This window comes from Sebastes umbrosus, chromosome 20, assembly GCF_015220745.1.
Source record: "Sebastes umbrosus isolate fSebUmb1 chromosome 20, fSebUmb1.pri, whole genome shotgun sequence".
Classification (NCBI taxonomy): Eukaryota; Metazoa; Chordata; class Actinopteri; order Perciformes; family Sebastidae; genus Sebastes; species Sebastes umbrosus.
In genome coordinates this window covers 16,793,250-16,816,526 of record NC_051288.1, presented here as the reverse complement: position 1 = coordinate 16,816,526, position 23,277 = coordinate 16,793,250, and the positions used below count along the sequence as shown (strand labels likewise).

Below are 23,277 nucleotides of genomic sequence, written 5' to 3'. Positions count from 1 at the left end.
ATGTTGTGTTCCTCCGGCAGCCCTGTTTCTTCTTCTGTCTGCTCACCGTCAATCCACCACCCGCCCCCCCCACCTCCCGGTCCCAGCCCTAGCCTTGATGATACATTTGCTTTCCATAAATCAATTTTTGAAACTCAGCAATTACCCCACACCACAGGGAGTCAGGGGAAATCTATAAGTCAGAGGTCCTGAAGATGCTCAATAGTCAGTCCTGTCACTTCCTGTCTGCCTGCTTCTAAACACAGTGATGGACTTCAGTGGTAAAGATAACACAGGTCAATAATAACCATCTGACTGGACACAAGTGCAAAAGAAGAGCTAGGAGGTCAAACTAAACAAAGAAAAACTATATGCATACAGCTGCATTGTTATTAAACAATATTCTAATGTATGCACATATGTAAAGATTCCCACCTAAGCGACATATTCTTATACATAAAAATGATGTTAAGATCTAAAAAGTATTATTGTGAGACAATAATTATATTAGCAGCACCTGCTTCCACATATTCTTCACCACTTCAAGCCACCCAAGAGACTAGTAAATACATTCAAAATGACTATTGTGCTCCTAAACTCTGTTTTGAAACAGCTGCACCAGAAGATGTGTCTTAATTTCATACAACATACTAATATGACACAGTATGTAAAATATACAATTTTTCAGTGTCTACCGTTAGAAGAGTTAGTATATTAAGAAACAGCACTGTCTCCTAAATAAATACATTCCCATACAACGAAACAGCATTGTGAATTACGTTTCAAGGGAATCGTATCTTGTTGTGGATTATGTTTGTTTCGGACGTATCTAATGATAGTTTCTGGAAATCCATGTAATCCAGGGTGGTGAATGGGTCAAACAAACATAGGACTTTCACCCAGGTCACCACTGTTTGTGTCCCATGTGAAACCAAAAGTCAACGTTCAATTTAGCTTAATCATGTAACAAATAGAGTCATCTTAAGCCAAACCATGATGTTTTTTTACTAGGGCGGTCAATCGATTAAAATAATTAATTGCGATTAATCGATAAGATATTTTTTTATCTGGTCAAAATGTACCTTAAAGGGAGATTTGTCAAGTATTTAATACTCTTATCATCATGGGAGTGGGCAAATATGCTTGCTTTATGCAAATATATGTTTATATTTATTACTGGAAATCAATTAACAACACAAAACAATGACAAATATTGTCCAGAAACCCTCACAGGTACTGCATTTAGATTTAAATCATAACATGGCAAACTGAAGCCCAACAGGCTACAACAGCTGTCAGTGTGTCAGTGTGCTGACCTGACTATGACTTGCCCCAAACGGCATGTAATTAAGTGGGCATGTCTGTAAAGGGGAGACTCGTGGGTACCATAGAACCCATTTGCATTCACATATCTTGAGGTCAGAGGTCAAGGGACCTCTTGGAAAATGGCCATGCCAGTTTTTCCTCGCTTAAACTTCGCGGAAGATTGGAGCGTTATTTTGCCTTTTTCGTGACAAGCTAGTATGACATGGTTGATACCAATAGATTCATTAGGTTATCTAGTTCCATATGCTGCCAGTATCTTCACTCTAGCTTTAAAATTGAGCCCACTACAACCTCCAAAAGATTGACTGCGATAATGCGTTAAAGAAATTAGTGGCGTTAAAACAATTTGGCGCTAACACGGTAACTTTGACAGCCCGCCATTCTGTAGGAGACAGTTCACTCCTCTGTTTCCTACCAACAAGAAATAACACAAGACTTGCATCAACGGACGTTAATCAAACTGCGACTTTGGAACACCACTGCTGCCAATTAAACTTTTTAATTTAATTCAATTCTTGTTTTTGTTGTCTGAGATGTTCCTGTAGCTGCCTCGCCACCATCTGGAATTTGATTACTTTCTTTTTTTTCCGCTGTGAGAAGCTCCACTGTTTCCCTTGTGAATTGATTCATAGGACAGAAATGTTTGTGAGCAACACACTCACAAAAATCAAGCACATATTTGACCGCTGTATTTTTCAAAGCCTGCTTAGAAAGAGTAATGGAATTGGGGAAACAGTATCTCTGTGTTGTTTGGTCGCAGATGGAGGTCAATGTAGGTCATAGATTACTTAATACCCCTTTAATAACTTTTTTGATGCAGGAAGTAATGCTTCGGAAGACTGGCAGTATTATCACTATGTGACATACAGCTGAAGTGCCTGAAAGACCCTTGAGACACAAACTGATATGTGATATTCTACAGCTAGTCCCACTGCTACTTTAACAGCAGCTTTCAAGAACGGAGATTTAATTTCTTTACATGTTTACCTTTGTTTCATCCCTACCTACCCCTCCCCTCTAGCACTTCCCCTCTCTCTTCCTTTCCCAGGAGACAAAGCAGGCAGACAGCTCTAATAAACAGTGGCGTGAAGCCTTACAGTGATGGCGTATGCCGAGGCAGCCGATGTGATCAATTATCTAGTGGCCGATTCTCTTTAATTAGAGGGTTTAAGTATTGAGTTAGCCTGGGTGGGAAGCTGAGAAGCAGCATGTAAACCAACCTCATTACACTGCAGTGATTCACCTCCCAGGAGCTGTGATCCACGCAGTGTTTACACCATACATTTGTTTCTGTGGTAACATATCGAGTGGAGGAATGGCTTGGTGACAGACCCAGTTTTTTTCCCCCTCCTCTCCACTACTCTCTCTCTCTCCATTTTCTTTCTTTCACTCTCCCTCCCACTCACTGCTGAAGAGGCTGTCACACTGGTTTGCCTTTTGTTGTGGAGAGTCTGGAGAGGTAGCACAATGTGTCCTAGTTAAAGCAGTGCCCCATCTGCCCAGCATAATTAGACAATTATGCTGGAAGGATCCGTCATTAATTCCTTTGTGGTGACCAATTTCGCACCACAAAGAGGTCTCAGGTTTAGTTTTCCTTTGCAGATATCTGTTCATTTACCCTGGCCCCTGTTATCGTCCTCGAGTATTGATACTGTGGCAACTTGGGGCAGGAAAATATTCTCCTGCCAATATTGACTGGTTGGTACAGTTGTAGTGAAAAGGCCAAGGGGAATATTGGCTGCTGTCTCGCGCTGAATAAAAACAAGCAGCTAGGAAGCAGCACTGTGAAAACACAGGCAGACACACAACAAACAACCATAGTTAATGCATCGAGGTTAGGCACACTGATGAAATATGCATTATGTGGAATTATCCCAGTGTTGCATTGTGGGCTGTATAGACTAACCCACTAAAACACCACCAATTAAATCTGAAATTCATTCATTATATTCATGTTGGAGTGATGAAATACAAAATAAACAATTATCCACCACTTCTCGGAAATGTTGATCTGCTTTGTGAGGTCACATTTTGTCCTATTAACAGTGTCAGCGCCATCTAACTTTAATTAATTTAGTAAGCAGGCTAATATTTTCATTATTTCATGGCATCAGTGATACTCATCTATGATTGGTTGACAGGTGCTTAAACTGTATCAGGATAACTTAAAGGTGCTCTATACGATATTGAGAGCATTAATATAACATCAAATAACTATTTGCTATGTAAAGATATAGAGGAGTAATGTCTACCTGAGCAGAGAATGAAGTCACTCTCCTTCTGTGTGTGTCATAATCCGAGCTTCTCCATGTTTTGTTGACATAGACGGGCCGGCCGCGCGTGCCTTTTAGTGCATGTTTGTGTATGTGAGCGTGCCCCACTGGCTACAACTGGTTACACTTCTGGATAACGTTGTCCCAACTGACGGTGTTGTCGCGGAAGCGTAGCACCCACCCTCCGGTTCCCTCCCAGGTTAACACTGTTAGCACTTTTGCCATTGTTTCCACTGTTAGCCCCGTTAGCTGTGAGCCGACGGCTCAGCTATCGCCATGTTGAGAGCCATGCGGAGGCAATAGAAATGCTCCCAATCTTGCATTTAGCACCTAGAGTATTAAATTTATGATGATATGAAAACAATTCCTTGTAAATGTTTGGTATCTTTACCTGATAAACAACTTAAATGTTATTATTAGCACTAGCATGTACAGCATGCATTGTATATTATATGCTAAAATTAAGGTTAGCTGAAATGGTAACATTAGCATTTTAACATGCGTGCAGTTAGTTGTCTGACCGAAATTACTATCCCTAAATTTGCACCGATCCTTGGCTAAAGGGTCAATTAATCATCTATTAGTGGCTAGGACAAAGCTAAGTATGAAACATAAAAAAAAGTGTTCCATCAAAGATCAATGGTGCATCCAAAATCACTTCCTATTTGCTACCATTACTTTATGCCATTTTATTTGAGTGTCCAAAAGTGTAAAACTTGTGCAATGTATACTGCAGTGCCCTCAAATGGAATAAAATTGAATTTTTACACTACTTTTAGTTTAATACCATTACCATACTTTTTTTTTAATACCATTATTCAACAGAGAGCCATGCTAAATGTGATGACACACTGCACCTGTCAGTGAGTCAAATTTACTGCTCACAATAAGAGCAAAGTGCTGAGTGTTCATTATGTAAAGAACAGTATAGAAGTGAAGGAGGGAGTGATTTCAGACACATCACTTCAACCCTGTATTCAACTATCCAGCCTTTACACTTAATTGCACGGGTCTGGCAGACTGAAGTTCCAACTCAGCTTTCTGCCTGTTGTTATGGAGCAACCTGCTGCTTGTGAAAGTACAATTTGTAAAAGTCCCTATCGAACATATGTGTTGTCACATTAACCGTTTCACAGTTTCACTGAGAAACTCAGCTTGACAGAGACATGTGGGAAGATATCTTACAATGTAACTCAAATCTGATTAGAGCAGTGATCTAATCAGCCATGAATTCATCTGTGAAGACAAGCAGGCAAAGAGAAAATCACCGCGGAGAATTCTGTATAATTATCAAAAATCTCACAGCGGTACATTAAAATTCTAATTACGACATATTATCTTAATTGCAAAGGAGATGCAAATCAAAACAAGGTTAACGCTGCTCCCTTAACATGCAGGAGAACATGTGGTGGGAACCTCTTCAATATTCACTGAATCAGCTTGACTTGTTCGACATGAGAGGCTGTCATTTTGTAATGCTTCCCTCTCTTAGGGGCGATAATCCTAGCTGAGAGCACAAGCAGCAGCAGCGGCGGCGGCGGCACAGTCGTGCAACAATGAGACAGAACAAACATCTAATTGCTGTGCATTCATTTGCTTTTATTGCATCAAACAAAGCTGATGACAGCTCATCCCGAGTCAACTTATGTTGCTGTCCAGAGGAAACCATGTACCTCCAAAATATAAATGATTCAGGAACTAAGGAAAAAAGAGCCTGTCTTAAAGCTTAGATGATCTAAAATCAGAGGGCTACCTCCAGGTCAGAGGGTCTGAGAAGTGAAGCCAATGTGGATGTGCCTTTAACTTGCATTCTTTCTAATAGCCAGCAGGGGGCGACTCCTCGGGTTGCAAAAAGAAGTCTGATTGTACAGAAGTCTATGAGAGAATGAGCCTACTTCTCACTTGATGTATTACCTCAGTAAACATTGTAAACATGAGTTTATGGTCTCAATCGCTAGTTTCAAGTCTCCTTCAATACACCATGATGTTCATTTAGTATTTATGGTCTCATTTAGAGTCAAATAGACCATAAAGCAGGGTATGCTTTAGTGCGAGGCTACCTTGTGATTGACAGGTCGCTACCACGGTGTTGGAAGTTGTCCAGGTTTTCGTTGTAGAACTTTAACCTTTTCACAGTGTTTTCAGTTCATGAAAGTTAATTATAACCTTTTTGGTCGCCTGTAAATGTCTTATTCAGTGTTCAGTTGTATTTATCGCCACCTTCTCATGTCATTAAATACTTGACAAATCTCCCTTTAAGGTACATTTTGAACAGATAAAAATGCATGATTAATTTACGGTGACTATTTTCATCGATTAACAGCTCTACTTCTTATATACAGCCTATGTCTAAAACCCAAATATGGGCTTGTAATCCTTCAAACGATCTGAACACAAAACAAATCACGAAAACTGATGCTCAATTTTCACTCTGCTGAATAAGAAACACCCATGTCTAATGTGCAACAAATACAACAGAAAAAAAAAAAAGTTCTCAAGAAACTGCAACTCCCATGGTACACAACAAATTGCTTGCCATAAATTGTATCTGACAGGTACACACTGTAACTCTGCAGACATAAGACAGCCGGATGACAGCAGGCACAAGGGGTAATGGTGAAAAGGAGAAGAACGTGCCATTGAACATGGATTTATGAGCGGGTCCAGACTGAGGTGATCCATCAGTGGAGTCACAGAGCATCAAACGTGTTTAGGACACATTTAAATGAGGCGGTTTCAAAGGGTGCCAATAGTCAAAAACATGTGGGATGCGTCTGGGAAACCGGCAATTTGCAGCTTTTTAGCAGAAGAGAAGTCTGTTGCCACCCACAAAGGGTGATTTTCAATCCGGTTCAGTCTCTTAATTGGAGTAGTTATGCTTTGATAGAGAGCTCCCATTTCTCCGGAGGTTCTCGCAGTAGCCTAATAACAGTATGTGGCAGCTTTAAACTAACTACAGCCGTTTTTGAAACATCAGATTCCTGACAGAAAATAATAAACTAGAGGTGCCCTGTGTTTTCACTAAAAGATATTGGAGTTTCTCTACCAATTGGCTTTAGGGATGGTGGTTACCCACATACTGTAAATTGAGTTTCTCTTTCTCACTTTCCCCCACAAAACACACACATACAGTGCAAACACTCTCACAGCCCTACCCTTGCTGGACAGAAATAAATGGAGACCCCAGGAGTTCCCTTTGGCCCTGGCCCTCGCAGTCTATAACAGAGCCGACAGCTCCGATCGCTCCTGAGAAAGCAAAAGCTGCTCGGGGATCGCTTTACAATTCTCAGGGGCTCGAATAACCTGATCTTGAACTGATCCCGCGCACTGATCCTTCGGTATTGGGTTAGGAACGTGTGAAGGGGCCTGTTGAATGAGCTTGCTGGATATCAACATCCTCACTCCGTGTTGCTCCAGCCCGGCAGATTGTTTGACTTGATTAGTCTCTGCCCGAGTGTTAGACTACCCAACGCCAAGCCCTCCAGACACCCGTATCAATGTGTCAGAGGGAAAAGTGCTCTCCCAAGTCTCAAGGTGGAGACCATTACCCTGAGTGAGAGCACTGTAAGTTAATAGGATTTGCTCCCGATCAAGAGACTGAGCTATTTCCTGAGGCTGTTACAGGCCGAAGCACAAAAATAAATGTTCCTTTATTCAACACTATTAAGCGTTCCCCCCACCCCCCTCCCAAAAACTCCCCAACACCACCAACCGCTCTGACCCCACCCATTCCTTTTTCTCCCTGTTGGAATATCTGTTTTTACTGCAGGAGGTTGTGCTCTCCCTCTCCTTTTCTCTTGTTTTTTTTTTTTCTTCTCCCGAGCAGCCAGTAAAAGTAAAAGGTTGGCACTTTTTGTCTAAAGGAGCCATTTGTTCAGGTGAAAATGAAACTTGCATGGTAAGCAGAGCCGGGCCCGCGGTTGGACAGGGGCAGAGGGGATGCCAGATTAATCATATGGACTATACACCATGAGGATATTCATTGAGGAGTAATTGCCAAGGGGCTTTATGTAATGTATTCTCCCCATGAAGTAAAACCTTGTAGCAGTGAGAAAGGATAATAGAGTAAGAGGATCATATAAAATGTTTGCTGCTCCAACCTTTAACTCGGAGCTTAACCCCGACCTCGGATAGTAATTACAGAGTTAATTGCCTACTGATCTGAGGAGGAAGCTACATCCAGCTCCACTGCAGATGTCAATTGGACTTAAGAATCTCCTTCTGAGGGGCGATAGATCACGGGTTGTCTTATGTAACTTAAAGAAGGGACAATTAGCAGAATCAAGTGGTGTTGATGTTAAAGTTGTGTTAAAGTTTATAGCAACTACAGTTGGACAGTAATTAATTTATCTAACTATATTTTATTGAAATTATTCAATTAATATGCTAATCTATTAATAATAATAGAATAATAGAATAATAATAATGTGTTAATATAGTCCAAAAGCACTTTGTTTACTATGATATAAAAACACAGAAAAGCATCAAAACATCACGTTTAAGAGGCTGAAACAGGTGATTGTTTGACATTTTTTGCTTGATACATTACTTTAATTTTCTTTTCATTGACTAACCGATTACTCCACTAATTCTTTCAGCACTAAATAATAACCACGATGGCATCATATCTTGTAATCGTCTTATAAAATACAGGCATCCAAATAATCAATTCACAGAAAAATCTAATTAAAAACTAATAATATAGTTATTGGAGTTTTTGTTTTACACATATGATGAATTTTGTCTGGTGTAATGCATGTCATTGAACATCAATTACCTTTTTTTTATCATGTGATTTTGAATATTGTGATATATATCAATGTCAGAAAAATATTATTTATATTATGAAATTGAACTATTATAAACTATAAGGTCGGATTTCAATGGGAAACAATGATACACACTGTTCCTTTGAACTTTTCATCTATTACCAGAAATGGAATATAATATTCATAACTATGTTTTCATTAGTGTATAATCACCTGAAACTAAGATTCGTTGTGTTTTCGTATGGCGTTACCATGGTTTTGCACTCATCGGCTCACGTTACCACAGTCTAAAAAAGACAGGAGTGAGCAAAGGTGTGCACAGTTGGTTGCAATATGCAACCACACCACTAGATGCTACCAAATTTTAACATGTATCGTCTTTCATTGAAAACATAGATTAGATTAAATGAGCATATTGTGTTATTGTTCAATTTTACGCAGTGCTATAATACAGACTATAAATTGTGATAAAAAACTACAAAGTTGGGTATCGAACTTTTTGTTTTAATTCATGTGAAGAGACTTGTCTGATATAATGCAGTGCAACACAGCTATGTGTTCCATTAAATACGCATTTGATTTGTTATAGTGTGATACATATTTAGATACTATCAACAAAATTGATTCCAGCCGTGACGCTCAGCACTAATTCTTACCATATCGCCCAGCCCTAATAGTAACCAGTCTTCCTTTGGTGTGCATGACAACACAGCACTCAAGTTTTGACAACTCCACATAGAAAATAAAGCACATTAGACTATATAATAAGCCTCTCTGGGTGAAAAAAAAGCAGACAGATTTCCTCTGGATTTGTTTAAAACCTTAAGAGAGAATAGAACTGGCGCATTTCACCACAGATCTGAGCACAGCTCACTCAGGAAACCTGAATGTCTTCAGCGAGTCAAATAGTTAAGTTGAGCCGGTGCTGCCATAAACCCGGTGGGAGAGCTTGGAATAATCTAGGCGATGTTAATGATGCAATTTATATGTGAGGGGACCGGTGTTTGGCAGGCTCTTTCCGTCTGAGCGGGCTGCACAACCCAGCGAGCTCCCAGCACCCCCTGCTAGATGGAGGGGGTGGAGTAGGAGGAGGATGTCAGAGCCCATGTGAAAAGAGGGAGCGAGCGAAGCACTGATAAGAGCCATTACTATTAGTGTCTGTCTGTCACCTGCTGTGCGTCATCCAGCCTTCTCTCTCTCCACATGCGCCCCCATCCCCGTCGTCGATCCATCCCCATCCGTTTTCCTGAGGCACATCACTTCAAATTTGCACTCACCTACACATTTTCCATCCTGTCACAGATATACTCGCTCGGCTTGAAAACTGAGCCAAGCTGCACTCTGAAAACTACCGCGAGCTTTGTTTCAAAACACTTGTGAATTAGTGGAGGTGCAGACAGCTGCCAGCATTTATTCGATAAACAAAATAGCTATAGATGAATAACTGAATTGGCACGAGGGGGACGTAATATTCCAGACGCACCGTTTTCTCAGTTTTTCCAAGCAAACACAAAGCCTAATTTGGTATTTCATTTATTACTTGGCACAATACAACAGCTCCTTAAACTTATGAACTCGGGAGAAATGAACAGTAATTGCAGGCTGTTCTTTATTTTCTTAAGACCTTTTTAACCAAAATATTTAAAGCTGTTTTTCTCAGTTGCTATGCAACACTTCAACCGCAAGAGTGGGAGCATGCTGAGAATGTGCCAAATAAATGCTACTGCCACAGACATTCTGCGGGGAAATATGAGAGAGGGGGCATCGTTCAATAATCGTATGAAAATGTAGAGCGGTTGTGTAAAATGCACAATCATCTTTTCATTCATCAGTGACTTGACCTGTGTCAACACATGATTCCAACCAATAGTTTGTTTAATGAACCATTGTTTATAGTCTGAAAGGTTCATGTGAGCAGTTTTTTTTAATCGCCTGTGCACCAAACGTACAAGTGGCTGCAGAATACAGCGACTTGTCCTGTGCAAAATATCATTCGCTAATTTGACATGAGAATGCTGCCAGATATGTGGACTACTGTCTCTTTCACAAGTCCTTTTAGATTTCACTCAGAGCTCGCCTCGAGCCCGGGCAACTGTACAACAGCCAAGCAAAAAAGCAAGCAAGCCAACGGTGCTGCCTTTCTTCCTGAGCCTGGAACCAAGGACTTAAAGCAAGGACACGTTATGCAAGATATCACATTCAATTCCACTGCCAGCCTCTGAGGCCAGATGATACACGTTGAGTGGAGTGTGTCTCTCGAGCCCTCAATGTTAATCAACACTCTTTCCAATGCATACTTATGAGTTACAATCTACTCCACACGTCTTCCCTTTGGCAGCTTAAATTAAGTCGCAAATTTGACGGCAAATTAACTTCAAAGAGGACGGTAATATGTCACCTATACGGCAATCTGTGCTGTTTCTCGCCAGGGCAACACAAAAAAATCTCGCGCATCTGTGAGGAAAATTAAATCAAACAAATTATTTTCGTGTGAAAGTCAAATTCCGAGGAAACAGAAGAAAGGAGGCGCCACGCGGCGGGGCCAATCAGCTGTTAACAAATCCCCTCTGATGACAAAGCCTTGCATAATCGCCCAGTCAACCTTTATCATCGTGATCACAGAGCTTGAGATTTAATGCGTGCTGGTATTAGCTGTGACATACAGTCACAATACAGTTGAGGTGGGAGGAACACATGCTCAGGCGGTGCGTGTGTGTGCACGTACATGTGTGTGTAAAGGGGAGGTGGATGTGGAACCAACAGAGATCTCCCCACTTCATCATTGAGTAAATGGCACCGCAGACGTGAGCTGCGACTTCACAGCTGCCTCATGGCGGGTGACATTGAAGCCCACGCATGAACACATCGCTCATCAAAGCGAATGAGGCGTTCGTTGCTTCCGCTGCTTGTGCCGGGGAAAAAACAATGGCAGCCCCCCCCTCCCCCACCTCCCCACCTCAAGTGCACACTTGCACACCTGGAATGTCTAGAATGAGTGGAGATGGGAATGAAAAAGGGGGGAAAAATCCATTTGGTTTCATGCATCTCTCACAAGAAGCTTAACAGACTGTAACCTTCCGCTGCTTTGTAATGGGGAGGAAACGGCAAGACCTCGGCGCCATAAAACGGCTCAGAGCGGGTGCTAACAGTGGTTCAGCAATTAACCTGTCTTAAAACAAACAAGGGGCTTTTGCTTTAACAACAGGCACACACTTGAGAGGGTTGATTTCTGCGGCGTGAAACTCAAAGGCCCACCAGGGTTCAGGTTTTAATCGGTCATTAGTGTGCTCATTTCGGCACAGCTGCGCCGACATCTATGCAACTACAAGCTCACTCGGTGTGATCAAAAACCAAAAAGCTCTTATCCAAGAATGACCCGAAATCGAATCACTCAAAAAGTCTCCTCACAGACAAAGAATATTTGTCTTAACACCAATCATAAAGTGTGAGATGTAAAAACAGAAAGCAACGGTAAAATTGTGAATGCCCTCTTTTAGCGCATAAGCACATCCTCCTGCAAGTTCAGTCACACAGTTTGAACACAAAAGCTCCACTCTTTCTCCTTAACTGTCCTCTTTTTCTCTAAGTGGAACCAGACGTAGGCATTTCTTCATTTAGCCCCATTCGAATGGAGGCAAGTTGCTGTTCTTTATTTATTTAACAAAAAAAACGAGCCGTAAAAGCCAAACATTAGGTCATGGAATATTTTCACCCCGAGAAAAATAAGTCAATGCCTTCAATGAGACATCAAACCCGGTTTTTAAGTATTCCCCTACAAAATATGAGCTGGTGAGGAACTTTTTTTTTTTTCTTGAAGTCGAAGTAGTGCTGTGGGATTGTTCTGTTTTTTGAATACAACTTTCAACAGTGTGGCGCTGCACATGCGTTTCCAATTAAGAGCTCAGAGCCAACATCCAAAGCCTGCTGGGCCCCACTCACCCCGTCCATGATTGACCAAGTCGGAGGAAATGTTAAACAGGTATCATAACCAAAACAGAGACGGCAGATTTTTCAAAAGCCTTTACTTTCTAAACAATAATTAAGACATCACGGTGAATTGATGATACGGACTGCAAACAAAGCGTGCAATCTAAATAAAGAACAGGGGGAACATAGTTAATCACAACTTTTTTGTGACGCGTTCACAGCTAGGGCACTTAGGCACAGCAATTTGTCCCTTTGGTGAGTGGGTACAAAGCCTGCTTACAGTGCAAAGAAATAAAATATGTCAATGCAGTTGATTTGTGAGGAGCATAATGAGAATGCACGGTTTACACGAGGCACTCAAGAGTAGGATCTACTTCCCTGGCAGCGGCAATAACTCCCTATGAGCCTGTCTCTGCTCAGACTTCAATCTCGTGGCCCTAAGGAGCTGTTGGAGGACTTTGATGTTCTGTCTAAATGAATTGACTGTGCTTCTTGATACAGCCCTCCAGTCAACCGACTCGCCCCACCGATTCTGTCACCTGCGATAAACACCATGCATGCTCAGAGGCGGCGGTACCGGATTCTGCATCGCATGCTCAGAAAGGCCATTTTTTTCCCCCCCTTCATCTACAAATGACTGAAAATAAAATAGGATTGTTGTTTCCCGCCGTGCCCTATCTGAGGAGAAGCCCTTTGATGTGTGAGGCTGTATGTGAGCAAGCAACGCCGGGCTGGTTTTTGTTACCTTACAGCCCTGCAACATCCAGTAGGTGAGCCTTTATGTCGGATGCACCTTCAGGGCATGGTGTTTGTTAGAGCCTGGGCAAAGCCAACAACCTCCAACCCACTTCTATCGTTGCTTTTTTTTTTCTTTTTCTTCTTCTTCTTAAGAATCAGAGCCAGACATACAAGCTTGTTGCAACTTCACCGACTTGATCCAAACAAAATCTAAGGCTTATAAAGGAGCACTGGTGCACAGATAAGGAAGTAAGATGTGTTGATACTAGGGCTGTCAAAGTTAACGTGATAATAACGCATTAACGCAAATTTGTTTTAACGCCACTAATTTCTTAGAAACTTGATTTTTAGGTTGTAGCGGGCTCAGTTTTAAAGCGATTGAAGATACTGGTATCATATGAAACTAGAAACCTAAGGAATCCATTGGTAGCAACCATGTCATACTAGCTGTTCCCTTGACCTCTGACCTCAAGATATGTGAATGAAAATGGGTTCTATGGGTACCCACGAGTCTCCCCTTTACAGAAATGCCCACTTTATGATAATCACATGCAGCTTGGGGCAAGTCATAGTCAAGTCAGCACACTGACACACTGACAGCTGTTGTTGCCTGTTGGGCTGCAGTTTGCCATGTTATGATTTGAGCATATTTTTTATGCTAAATGCAGTACCTGTGAGGGTTTCTGGACAATATGTGTCATTGTTTTGTGTTGTTAATTGATTTCCAATAATAAATATATACATACATTTGCATAAAGCAAGCATATTTGCCCACTCCCAAGTTGATAAGTATATATAAATGTATGTATAAATACTTGACATATCTCCCGTTCAGGTACATTTTGAACAGATAAAAAAAATGTGCGATTAATCCCGATTCAATATTTTTATTTTAATTGACGGCCCTAGTTGATACATCTACCTTGGGACTTGTAGTTTGTCATGATGTGTGCTTTGAATATGGATAAGTAGTGACAGGAGCCATAATGCATGAAAAGTGAAAAAAAAAAAAAAAGTCTCAGGGCTAAAATAGCACTGAGTGTAACCAATCGACGACTAGCAAACACTGCAACGGATGATTTCGATCAAAGAGCGGGGCAGGGACAGCGGTTAAAGGGAAACAATACTTATCCATCTAAGCTTCAGCTTGGTCAATTCTCATTTGACTAAATCCAATTACCATCGATTCTGCATCTTCTTAAAGCCGAGGTTTAGGTTTTCCTTGATAGTGCAGAAATCTTAACTCGATGAAGCGGCAGTATTTAACCTATTACAGCCTCCGATGAAGCGGTTAGGTTTTGGAGGAAAGTACGGGTTCTACTGGCAAACGCATTGATCCTCCCACACCCTGGGTTTTCCCAGCGTGCGCAGCGATTCCTGTGCAAAGCCTCTGAACACTTCTCTCCCTCCTCCAGCAGCGGTTGGTGCTCCTGAGCAAACCTGCCCTGGATCGAGCATCTCATTTAAGTCACTGGGCCCTTTGATGTGGATTCAGTGCTGCGGTGCATATCATTCGTGTTTGAAGGTTCAGCTTCCACAATACAGCAGGGTTTGAAGTTTCACATATTGCAAGTGCTACAATGTGATAATCTGGGAGCCGGTTATGCATTATACATTTTTCATAAAAGAACACCATCACCTGAAAGTGGAATGTGGAAAAAGTCAGTGCTTCAAGGTATATATTGACAGAAACTGTTTCTGAGACTTCTGGGTGTGGGACGAAAACACTCTTGTTATCGTGAGCATTTCAGAATCGGCTCTACATCTTCTCTCTGAAGGGGGTAAATATCCAAATAAACAGAGTAGAATAACATTTGACTGGGGTCTGCCATGCCATTATAAGACCAATTTAGTTGACTGAACGCTTCTCACGGGGGCACAGAGGCCATGACGGCTCTTTCTCCAGCAAGGGCCTGCAATAAAGATCTCCTTCTCCATCTGATTTCACAAAGGACTTGATATGCACCTTGGGGCAGTTCCTGCAGTGTCTTCTTAAATAAAACATGATAAATCCTTGGCAAGGTCTTTACTGAAGCAGACCAAACTAAATCTATAGCTTTAGCTAGTGTAATGACAAGAAACACGGATATAATCTCTGTTGAAAATTTTGCAGTTACAATTTTCAAGGTTGTAAGTGGAAAAGTGAGCCCACCAGCTCTTTTCTTTTTTAAAGGGGACCTTTTATGCTTTTGTGCTTTTTCCCTTTCCTTTAGTGTGTTATATAGTGTTTTTGTGCATGTAAAAGGTCTGCAAAGTTACAAAGCCCAAAGTCCACGCCTTTTCTTCCGTAACATGGTGATGTCACCAAGTAACATATTTGCATAATACCTGCCTAGCGGCTAGTTTGGCACGCCCTCAAACACAGCTAGTTCGAGCCACGGATGTATAAAGAGAACTGGATACAGCGTTCGGGGCGGGCTCCCCGGGGTGATATAAAGTACCCGGATCATCCGGCGAGCTTCCGCATCCATTGGGCCCATAGAGCAGGCGCAGTAGCGTTTCCTCCAACGCCACCTCCCAGCCCTCGGTCCAGCCTCGGTCTGGGGCTCATTCACATGAACGGAGGAAGGAAAATAACTCTGGATTCGGCTATTAGTACATATTCCAACTTTTAGGACCTAATGATTTAAATAAGGGCTATTTAAGTGTTCGTATTTGGGAAGTTGATTCACCTCAAGAAAAATGATCTGCCAAGTTACAGACATATCTTTTCCAATGTAAGTCTATGGGAAAAAGTATTTTTGGGCCAAATGGCATCACATGATGGACACGGAAGTTGTTGTTCCGCCGTTTGGCCACCACGAAAAAAAGCCTGGCACTTTTCCTGGGGGCTTGGTTCGAGCGGAGCTGGAGCGGAGTCCGAAGAGTTTAATTCGGTTGACAAATCATAACAGTGGGCCAGCTGACCAATCAGAGCAGACTGGGCTCTTCGAGAGGGCGGGGCAGGAGCTCAAACAGAGGGTGAGGAAGGTAAAGTGCTTTTTGAACATTAAAGCATGCAAACATTCTAATGTTCTAGTAGAAACCCCAAATACAAGTATGAACTTGAAAATGAGCACAATAGGTCCTCTTTACATTTAACTGTATCTAGCACACACGCTATTTAAAATAGGGGGAGTTGTTGGCCAATAAAATCAAGCTGGCAGTTAATGTCTGTGAGTGACTGAGGTTTATGTAAACGCTTCTGATGGTGATAATTAAAGAGTGTTTGTATGGAGGTGCACAGCTCCGCGTCTCTTTTTAAAGGATGCTTACTGTCTCCAAAGCATGGAGATGGTGGCAGCCTGAGGGCCTGCCGGCTTTCTTTTCCCTCTCTCTGTATCTATCTTGTGCTAAATACACACATAAAAAAACACTCACACACACAAACACAAGCACATGTGTACAAAGACGAACTCTACACACTGTACCGACACGTACAAACAAAAAACCCACACACAAGAAAGAGACGGCGCTTTCACAAACATCAGCCTCTCAATTAGCTTCTGCACTCATTTCTCCTTGGAAGAGAATTATTTTTCAGCTGGGTGCTTTTTCTTTGTTTATTGTGAGCAGACCAAAGCCTTATCAGCAGCTAATCACTGCATGTCAAATTCACAGACTTACTGCAGTCACTTAAAAAAAAAAAAAATAAAAAGAAGGATTCAGTGAATAATCTTCTCAAGTTCAGATTGCCATTTTAGATTTGGACTATCACCAATTTCTTTTAGATGCTCAAATCTGTCTAACAGCCAGGGAGAAGATCAGCATTTGTTTGATATAATTCCTTGTGACATGTTAATTGCATCTACTTGTAATTCTCTCTAATTGATGTTTGATATGTCTCAGGAAATTAGGCCAACTAGATAACACTGCAAATATTATGAATCCTCCCCGCCTTTCTCTTTCCACGGCAGGTCTGATGAATGCACAACACCTAAAGCTGTAATGTGTCAACATGCTGTGTAGCTATGCTCTGTATTCCCAGGCTGACAGACCTAAGGTTAGAAGCATATCACCGTCTATTCAAAACACACTACGGAGGGCCAGAGAACACTAACCTGAGCAATTTTCACAGAGTTCTGGGTCGAACCGCCGGCATGGTACTCGACTTTGTTCCTCTTGACAATTTCTTCAAACCTGAAAAACAAATAAGTACAAGATTAACCACTAAGTGAATCAGACCAGACCTGCTGATAAAGGCTTAGTGTAAACACCAGATACAACCAGCTGTAACATGGGCAGACTACAGGGTTATCAACACTCGTCACATTACAACATGTGTAGGAGGAGTGAGGAGAAATTGCATTTCATAAGCACCACAAATTAGTCAATACAAAATCCATTAGGAGAGGTTACACAGGTACAGTTGTAGAGCAGCTGTGGATACAGATAATGAATTTTAGTACAGACATTTGTGGTCTCCAGAGAACGAATCCTAATGACTCCGAGGATCAACCTTTTTATCACTATCAACATGTCATATGTTAACCAAATTCCAGTGAGTCTCAGTTGTAATGTGAACCATGCAAGCAAGTTGAAATAATAATGTTAGCATCACAACCTGCTAACATGCTAAACACATATTAAATCGCATCTTGTAAGTATGCCTACATAACGTCTTAAAAGTTAGCATGCTTACATGCTAAAAGTTAGCATGCTAACATGCCAGACTTAAATAATACATTTTAGCATGCTAACATTATGCTAACAGAATACATTTAGAATGCCAACAGAATCTTTATTGTCAATATGAAGATCATTAATAAGTTGAGGTTGGTATACTATTGGCCACTTAGAGTGGCAGCTGGTCATTTCAACCATTTACACATGACTTTGCTAATAATTTCAACCGTTTGATATTTTTAGCTAACTATTTCAATCATTTATCCATTACTTTAACTATTCCCACCATTCATCTATTAACAATAGATGATGAATTATATATAATTATATATAGATGAATTATCTAACAATCTCAACTATTTATCCATTACTTTTAGGGAACTATTCCTACCATTCATCTATTACTTATCACTAACTATTTAAACCATGTATCTATTACTTTTAGGGAACTATTTCTACCATTCATCTATTACTTATCACTAACTATTTAAACCATGTATCTATTACTTTTAGGGAACTATTTCTACCATTCATCTATTACTTATCACTAACTATTTCAACCATTTATCTATTACCTTTAGGGAACTATTCCTACCATTCATCTATTACTTATCACTAACTATTTAAACCATTTATCTATTACCTTTAGGGAACTATTCCTACCATTCATCTATTACTTATCACTAACTATTTAAACCATTTATCTATTACCTTTAGGGAACTATTCCTACCATTCATCTATTACTTATCAATAACTATTTCAACCATTTATCTATTACTTTTAGGGAACTATTCCTACCATTCATCTATTACTTATCACTAACTATTTCAACCATTTATCTATTACTTTTAGGGAACTATTCCTACCATTCATCTATTACTTATCACTAACTATTTCAACCATTTATCTATTACTTTTAGGGAACTATTCCTACCATTCATCTATTACTTATCACTAACTATTTCAACCATTTATCTATTACTTTTAGGGAACTATTCCTACCATTCATCTATTACTTATCACTAACTATTTCAACCATTTATCTATTACTTTTAGGGAACTATTCCTACCATTCATCTATTACTTATCACTAACTATTTCAACCATTTATCTATTACTTTTAGGGAACTATTCCTACCATTCATCTATTACTTATCACTAACTATTTAAACCATTTATCTATTACCTTTAGGGAACTATTCCTACCATTCATCTATTACTTATCACTAACTATTTAAACCATTTATCTATTACCTTTAGGGAACTATTCCTACCATTCATCTATTACTTATCAATAACTATTTCAACCATTTATCTATTACTTTTAGGGAACTATTCCTACCATTCATCTATTACTTATCACTAACTATTTCAACCATTTATCTATTACTTTTAGGGAACTATTCCTACCATTCATCTATTACTTATCACTAACTATTTCAACCATTTATCTATTACTTTTAGGGAACTATTCCTACCATTCATCTATTACTTATCACTAACTATTTCAACCATTTATCTATTACTTTTAGGGAACTATTCCTACCATTCATCTATTACTTATCACTAACTATTTCAACCATTTATCTATTACTTTTAGGGAACTATTCCTACCATTCATCTATTACTTATCACTAACTATTTCAACCATTTATCTATTACTTTTAGGGAACTATTCCTACCATTCATCTATTACTTATCACTAACTATTTCAACCATTTATCTATTACTTTTAGGGAACTATTCCTACCATTCATCTATTACTTATCTCTAACTATTTCAACCATTTATCTATTACTTTTAGGGAACTATTCCTACCATTCATCTATTACTTATCTCTAACTATTTCAACCATTTATCTATTACCTTCAGGGAACTATTCCTACCATTCATCTATTACTTATCACTAACTATTTCAACCATTTATCTATTACTTTTAGGGAACTATTTCTACCATTCATCTATTACTTATCACTAACTATTTCAACCATTTATCTATTACCTTTAGGGAACTATTCCTACCATTAATCTATTACTTATCACTAACTATTTCAACCATTTATCTATTACCTTCAGGGAACTATTCCTACCATTCATCTATTACTTATCACTAACTATTTCAACCATTTATCTATTACTTTTTGGGTAACTATTCTCACCATTCATCTATCACTTACAATTTCAACCATTTAGCTATTCATTTTACCTGACTATTTTAAACCATTTATGCATTACTTTTAGTAACCCGTTTGAACCTCTCTGCTTCAATTGCAAGACACAGTGTTACGGCTCTCTGCAATTTCTATTTCTTTTAATGTATCGAGCTACTCTACAAACGTAACACGTATCCTGGCAACTGCAGATGAACCCCCTTGTTGTGGGAATCACTGGGTTAACTCATCAAAATGTTTTGATTTTTTCTTTTCTGTCCTTCTGTAAAAATGACAGCAGCATGTCAACTCGGCAATATAATATAGTTGAAAATGGCATACTTATTTTTTTTTTTTTTTGCCATTCTTCATCTGTGACCTTCCAGGTGCACGCTGTTTATATAAACTGCTTAAAAAGAAAAAAAGAGCAAAAAAATAAAAAGCTGCGAGCAAGTGCTGGATTTTGTTAAATGGGATACTTGACCACAAATGTTGCTGGAATTGAAAAGAGGCAGTTAGGGTCTAAATGCCAACTTGATAAAAGCAAAAGAGGAACATTGTCCACACATGGTTGTAGTTAGCCAAACAGTATTAAAGCAAGATGAGCAGCGAAAGTTATTTTCTGAGGGAACTTGAACTGCTCCCTCAAAGGGGATGCATGAAATAAAAAAGAAGCTATTCATCTTTCCAGATAGGCAGCCATTTTGTATTTCATCGGTGGTGTTTTTCAGAGCAATTAGAAAAACAAGTTTTTACAATTTCCTTGTGTACAAAAAAACCTCATAGCCGGATAACTTGTTTGGAGACCACATCTGATTAAATGTTTGATGTATGAACCGTACCGCGGAGTTTAGAGATGAGTGGAACAGACTAAACACAATGAGTCAAGAAAACAGACATGACATTGGGGAGTGGGGAGTAAACAATTGCTGAGTTTTCAAACATAAACCGCAGCAACACCCTTGGGTCTCCAGTGAAATACTGAAGGCGGTTCTATCATTTTTTTTTTTGTATTTTCCCATCATACTGCCATTTCAAACATCAATAGCTTCAATGCTTAGGCGTAACGTGATGCAAAGCTGGGCTACGCTGCGAGATAGAGTCTTTATCTGGGGAGCTGAGAACATGAATAATGTGTATTCTCCACATCGTTCACACAAACAGCCTCCCAGGGGGCTGGCTATATAAACGTGTCCACCCTGCTAAGGAAATTGACCTAACTGCAGTCGAGATGATACGCCGCATAAGGAGGTCCTTGGCTTTTTTTTCATTCCCTCAACTGTAAATTGAAGACTATCAATTTGCAAGTATTTACATCGGGGGGGAAAATCCAATGACATGGTAAATAGTTCAAGGTGCACCATACCATTCCCACTGGCGTTATGTGTAATTCTAACTTAAATTAACTACATAAGAGGGGTTTTTTTTTGAGGAAATGCTTGAGTGTAATCCCAAGGGGTGCTGGTTACATAAAGGCTCCGCTACAGAGCGCAGATGCATTCCCTTTTTAGGACTAAAACAACATTTTCAGGGGAGGTCAAAGGTTGCACGTTTTGGGGGAGGGGGTGAGCGAACTTGAATTTTGAAGTTGCACATAGAAATATGTGTATTGTGTGTCCTCACTGCAGACAGGGCGAGTAATATGTATGCAAAGTGCATCATGGCTTACCAACACATGTCAGCCAGAGGTGTTCAATACTTCAGCACAACCTGGTTTAACAAGGCATGGCCGAATTCTGAGCGAGTGTGAAAGTAACCTTTACTGCTTCAAAGAAAGTCTGCATATCATGTCTCAAGGCGAGGGGTCTACCCAGGGCAGAATGTTCCTAATAAAGAAAGAAAAAAAAAAAACTTTCCATGCAAGTGGAAAATATGCTAACCGGGAAAAAAAAATCCTTCCTGAGACACCTGTTATGACTCCTTGACAAAGGAAGAATTTGAGCACTGTGGGTGTTTATAACATGAAGGCAGCCGAGGGACTCCAGAAACCCATTTCAAATAGACACACAGCTTCTGAGGATTTTCAGCTTTTTTCTTTTTTCCCTTCCTAGAAGTATTTGCTCCACCTTTCAGTGCAGACAGCATGGGGCCCTGCTCTTGGACGCCTCGAAAATCCCATCCGAAAAGGAGCAGCTGCCTCGAGACCTTTACACCCTCAAACATCATGTGATCCCATAGTTGTGACACCGTAAACGGCCCCCTTGGCCATTTAGGAAGAGAAAATCCCTTTCCATCTACTGCAGTCTGAGCTCTCTCGGTGATGGGAGGGAGCGGAGGAAAAAGAAATTGTTTTTGAACAAAATGTCCTCAGCCAGTAACCTCTGCTTTTAAAACGCGCTCGTGGTGTTCAATGGAAGAGCAATTCCAACTATGCCATGCATTCCACTAATGTATGGACGGTCTTGTGTTACATAACGCGTGCTTTTACAAGAGACTGCCCCTGACACTCTGGTTAAATGCCACTCTTAACTAAAGGCACCGTGCTATTTTTCAATTTCATACCTTCCAATTTGAGACTAATAGAAGCACTTATTTGTTGGGCTTAAATCAAATTAGTGGAATTAGGTTACTGAATGCAATGTTCGCATTCAGAGGATATGAGAGTCCTCCTCGACAACTAATACCTCTACATCTCCCCGGCTTAACACATTCAAATTGTTGGGGCAGATCACACAAGTCGGGAACATCGTGTTGTTTACATTCCTGGGGATGGAGCCCCCACCGTCGTTTCCCATCAAGGGAAATATGAGAGCTTCCAAAGCACTATGAGTGTTCTCTGGCCCCGAGTGACTCATGAGTTCCTCTCTCACCTCCCCAAAAAGCGAGCCGAGTAGATTATTTACATGAGGCAATAATTCAAGATTTGCTCCTCTAAGTCTCTTACATGGAGGGCAAGGCGAGCCCATTTACCCAATCCCTCTTCATTCGCCTTTGATGTTAGCCTATCTCGATAAGACCGGATGAGTGCCCTAAAATCCCCGTCGAGTGATTTCACAGGAAGAACAAGTCTCTGTTAATCAATGGCTAGATTGGATCTGGATCCTCGGGAGTGGTCCGCCTGAAAGTCCTCCCGAGTGTTTGAGTGCACACCGGGGTAATTCATCGCTAATGATCACCGCGGCACCCACTCCTCCTGCGTTCGTCCTTATTTAATTGCCTCGTTCACGTTTTAAACAGCTTACAAATCACATGGACAGGCAGGGAAACATGATCAAACAGCCCCCATCGCTAATCAGGGGAGGGCAAGGAGAAGAAGTGGAGAGGACTGAGGGGCTTCTTCGCTGCTCTCCTTTGGGGATTAGGAAAGGAGGAGGGTTGTACAGGAACAGTAAATTATCTCTGCTTCAGCTGTAGCAGGCAGGTACATTTAAACAGGCAGATCCATCTTTCTCTCTCTCTCTCTGACAGAAGCAGAGACGGGGGCCGTACAGCTAAAAAGGCTTTGGTAATCCCAGTTTCAACACGGGCATCTGGAGTGGAGACAGGTTCCACCATTGATTAGATTCCCC

At 40.5% G+C, this 23,277-nt stretch overlaps 1 protein-coding gene across 2 annotated transcripts in view; it reads right to left on the bottom strand.

The window, feature by feature from the left end:
• Positions 1-23,277, bottom strand: part of adkb (adenosine kinase b) — a 116,246-nt gene that overhangs the window by 79,825 nt on the left and 13,144 nt on the right. For both annotated transcript variants that reach the window (XM_037754624.1, XM_037754625.1), the window contains exon 4: positions 17,053-17,131. In XM_037754624.1, the coding sequence (XP_037610552.1) occupies positions 17,053-17,131 (79 nt within the window). The remainder of the gene's footprint in view (positions 1-17,052; positions 17,132-23,277) is intronic.